This window comes from Amphiprion ocellaris, unplaced genomic scaffold (genome assembly GCF_022539595.1).
Source record: "Amphiprion ocellaris isolate individual 3 ecotype Okinawa unplaced genomic scaffold, ASM2253959v1 Aocel_unscaffolded12, whole genome shotgun sequence".
NCBI classification, from domain to species: Eukaryota; Metazoa; Chordata; class Actinopteri; family Pomacentridae; genus Amphiprion; species Amphiprion ocellaris.
This window is the reverse complement of record NW_026559278.1, coordinates 608-5,001: the sequence shown is the minus strand read 5'-3', so window position 1 is coordinate 5,001 and position 4,394 is coordinate 608. Positions and strand designations below refer to the sequence as shown.

The 4,394-nt window shown below is 38.6% G+C and overlaps 1 protein-coding gene across 1 annotated transcript; it reads right to left on the bottom strand.

Annotated features, from left to right (window-relative positions):
• Positions 1–429: 429 nt before the first annotated feature.
• Positions 430–3,399, bottom strand: LOC129348387 (CDK5 and ABL1 enzyme substrate 1-like). Its single transcript, XM_055008744.1, has 3 exons — positions 2,692–3,399; positions 2,328–2,535; positions 430–1,088 (listed from the first exon to the last, which is right to left on the bottom strand). Exons 1-3 carry the CDS (start codon positions 2,751–2,753, stop codon positions 948–950), a joined length of 411 nt encoding a protein of 136 aa, XP_054864719.1. The 5' UTR covers positions 2,754–3,399; the 3' UTR covers positions 430–947.
• Between the last annotated feature and the right edge of the window lie 995 nt (positions 3,400–4,394).

Below are 4,394 nucleotides of genomic sequence, written 5' to 3'. Positions count from 1 at the left end.
CTAACATAGAGCACAGGAAATTCGACACTGATAAAAGTGGGTCTGGTGCGCAGACGTCCATAGCAAGCATTTGACTGGTAGAAAATGAATGGAATACTGCAGTGAAAATAGGAAATCATTTCTTTTCTGCAAGTACCTGTGTACAAACAATCATCACTTTTCATGCACATAGTTGTGGCTAGAAAAACTGTCAAGAAACCATGAGAGAGAAAAACAAATCAAAGGTGCATTCAAAATGACTTGTGTGTGGTGCTTATGAACACAGCTTATTTTTCAGGGTTAGTTCCCAAGCTCATTAAAAGTCTGAAAAAGTGTCCCCCTGCCAACATGTCTTGCAATATTCAAAAAGTGCACTTTTAAGACGATGACTTGCGAGAAATTCAGTCACGCTGAGGAATAACAGTCCAGCCAAAACCAGCCACTTAAAAGGCCTTTGTTTAAATTTTATGCAGGTCATGAGGCAACCAATCATACCAAAGTTTACAAGAAGGAGATTAATGAAAAGACATGATAAAAAAATTTACAATCACTGGCTGTTTTAACCGAGAAAAAAAAGTCCATCAGATTTGAAAGGAAAAAGCTCTCTTAATCAACAAGAGAGGAGTAAAATACACAAAGTGATGAGGATAAGGAGATGTGAAACATGCAAACTAGAAAAACGACTTGTTTGCGAACAGTAGAACCCTTTCTTTCAGAAGTCTGTGTAGTGATGATGAATGCTGAAGTCAAACAATGGAGAAAAGTTTGTTTAAAAATGCGTGTCCCTTTGGCTGATCTCACTTCTATGAGAGGAGGGAGAGTGTTGTCGGTAGTGATGAACGGCTGCAGCTCAGTGGCAGCCGGCCGTACCTTAAAGTGGTCCAATGGAGACAAGGAGAGAAGCTGGAGGATGGATAGCAGAGGATCAGGAGGAGCCTGGTGGTCGTCCTCCTGATGGGTCACTAATGCTAGGAAGTCTGCAGCAAGCGTCTGTAGTGGGGCATGATCTCGTGTTCGGGCAGGTGCAGGTTGAATTCCAGCGCCACCAGGACGGGAAACTCAAAGGCTATCAGCTCTCTGCGGTTCACTCTGAACCTCTCCTCCAGTTTCTGCAGAAAAAAAATAAAACAACAGTTTGGAAGAAACAACAGAAGCTTCTTAATGATTCATAAAAACCACGCCCACATTTTTTAAACCTAAACTTCATAAGAGTCAGCTCTGCTCTGCTCACAGGAGTTAGAAAAGTAATTTTTATTTATGTGCTAAAATAACTGCACAAGGGGTTTCTTGTGTAATTATGTTAGCACATGAATTTTCATCAGTTAGCCTTTCAACACCATTAGCTAACACAATGTATCATTAGAACACAGGAGTGATGGTTGCTGGAAATGTTCCTCTGTACCACTATGTAGATATTCCATTAAAAATCATCCGTTTCCAGCTAGAATAGTCATTTACCACATTAACAATGTCCAGACTGTATTTCTGATTAATTTAATGTTATCTTCATTGGAAAAAGCTGCTTTTCTTTCAAAAATGAGGACATTTCTAAGTGACCCCAAACTTTTGAACGGTAGTGTATAAATCAGCTTTATTCAGTTTTGTGTCACTCTCGAGAGAATTTTCTAAAGTCTGGCAAAATAATCCCAATGCAGTGTGGTTTGGCTTCAAATTTTTGACAAAAACTTTGGGAACATGGAGCTGCAAAATGCATGGGAAGGGTCCAATGAAGCTGGACCCATACTGAAAACTGATGATATAATTATATTTTTTAAAGTGTAATTTAACTGACCACCAGTGATTGTCACCTCATAATTTTTTATTAAAGATTTCATCCGGTGGAAATGATACAACGACTGAGCAGCCTTGGCGGAGTACTGCGCTCTCTGGGTGCTTTTCTTGTTTCAAAATGTGGAACCAACACACCTGTCTGTCGTCTTTCCTGTTATTTTATAACATTTGTTTATGCTGAAAATGACTTTGCCGTCTCCAGTATCTGTAAAGTTCACATCAATAGATGTGCCTGATATCTTCCGAATCAGGTTTTCAAGATCTGAAAACAATGTGTGACAGTTCTTTTATTTGAAAGTTGTCGCATAAAAGATCGTTTTTCCTAAATAATCACTTGTTTTCTATCTACTCAGACAAATTGCTTTGATTAGTATTTCACCAATCTCAGTGGAATTTTGCTGGTGGCGCTCATAGTACTGAAACAGAGACTTCACAATGGACAATTGTGTAAAGTCTAACTTTGATTTGAATTAACCGACCCTTTAATCTGGTTGCTTCATTAGAAATGTCATGGACACAAAGCAGTGATTTTGAGAGGTTTGCATGAGGAAACTTACATCTATGAGAAGCTTAACTTCATGTTTCTTGAGATCACCGCCGATCTTTGCCGCCAGAAGGACACAAGCTCCAGCGCAGAGTTTACGATTCTGTTTGTTTAGTTTGCCTTGAAGAACAAGTTTTTCAAAGTAGACAAAAGCCATGGCGACTGTCGGTTCCTCATACCCACATTCATCTTGTGCCAGCTTTCTTATCTCCCTTTTCAAGCTGTATGGAGTGGTTGAAAAAAATGAATGAGGAATAAAAGGAGACACAAGAGGAGATCAGGAGAACGTAGTGAGAAGAAAACAAGTAAAACAGCTCATGTTAGGGTTAAATTTCATGTTAAATTAGACAAAGCCAATACTTTTCTGTCCGTTTTACCTCCTTATCTTGCTTAGTGTCAGCCTTATGTGCGGGAATTTCTCCTTGAAGGTCTCGTTCATGTCCTTCTTGAGGTCAGAGGGTTTGACATATTCGATGACTGTAGTCTGGAAAGGAAAACCAGAGACGGTGTCAGGATGACAACACTTTCATCACGGAGTAAAGTGGCTGGATCCTCACACCCCAGTGTTGGATTCCACAGTCTCGTAATAAGGCTCACTGAGTGCTGGTGCTACCTGTGTAGCTTAAAGGATAGGTGCAACAAATCCCTTAAAACGACCAAATCCAACAATGAATTACTGACGTGTGTAGCCAAACCCAACACAATAAGTAAAGTATCAATAAACATACATCAATAACACTTTACAACACTGCTGGTACGCAGAAGAATTTTACTACACTGGAAATCAACAGGCCCCCCTAAAGTGTCTCTGTGGTTGAGTGACTTGATGCATGTCATAAAGTTAGAAAAGATAAAGACAGAGGGTCCAAAGACAAATTTTATTTTATCTGGGATCCAATCTTGACACATTTCAGCAAACTCGGAACCTTACCTGGCACTATTTGAACTTTTCAACCATTTCATTGCATCTGAAGTTTTCCACTTACTCCAATTTTTTATACTGTCTTTTTATCTCCTCTTGTTCATTTTTGATAATCTAATATCCTTTCCGAGTGAGTATATATGTGTGTGTGTGTGTGTGTGTGTGTGTGTGTGTGTGTGTGTGTGTGTGTGTGTGTGTGTGTGTGTGTGTGTGTGTGTGTGTGTGTGTGTGTGTGTGTGTGTGTATATATATATGGAAATATAGAGCTCAACACATGTAAAGTATTGCTACATGTCAATGTTTCCAAATAACAAATGTATGACAAAAAAAGAAAAGGAAAAAAAAGAACAAAGTGATTTTGAAGAATTATCACAATTTTGCACATTTAAGTGTCATGCCTGAATGGTCGTCACAGATGAGTGATTCAAGGACTGCTGGAAAGTTCAAAATCTCAATTTTATTGATTGTGTAAACAACATGCCTTCAAACCAGTAGGTTTTGGACTTCAGAGGGTTAAATGATCCTTACTGCTTGCTCCATTATGCTTTGAGAATTAGGTGGGTGAGCCACATTAGGAGAGCTGAATGTCAGGCTGAGAGTTTGGGCTTGGAATAAGATCCTTGAGATTCCTTTCTATTAATGTAGAGATTAACAGTTAATAAAATAAATAGTTAGCTGAAGATTTACTAAGGCTAACAAGTAGGTTTTTTTTTTTTTTAGAACTGATAGAAATGATGCCAAAAGAACAAAAGTAAGACCAAATATGTGAAAAAAGAGCTATACTTTAATCAAGTGTACACTAAGTACAAGGCATTAAGTAAGGACACACTATGCCGTGTAGCTAAAAATATAAAGATGACTCCTAACATGCATGTATGGTATTGCCTTCACTGTGCAGACTGTGAATAATGTAATCCACCCTGAACACCATGAGCATGAAGCATGAAGGAGAAGAAGTGTCTATAAATAATTTGCAGCCCTTACAAATTAACATTAAAAAGGACAGAAAACCTGGTCTAGTCTGACCGTCTTAAACATGGCACCACGTAAAACATTTCATTATTCTATGATTTGCCACCAAAAATACAGTTTCACAAATGCTTCTTTACCCCATACAACGACTTAAGGGAAGTTTTCCTCGTGCCATATTTCTATTCT

What these genes read in the sequence shown, in the direction of transcription:
- LOC129348387 (XM_055008744.1), bottom strand. Translation starts at nt 2,753, where the DNA reads ATGAACGAGACCTTCAAGGAGAAATTCCCGCACATAAGGCTGACACTA. An exon ending in ACACTAAGCAAGATAAGGAG is followed by an intron (nt 2,536 to 2,691) that starts GTAAAACGGACA and finishes CACTCCATACAG; the next exon opens with CTTGAAAAGGGAGATAAGAA. An exon ending in AAGTTAAGCTTCTCATAGAT is followed by an intron (nt 1,089 to 2,327) that starts GTAAGTTTCCTC and finishes TTTTTTCTGCAG; the next exon opens with AAACTGGAGGAGAGGTTCAG.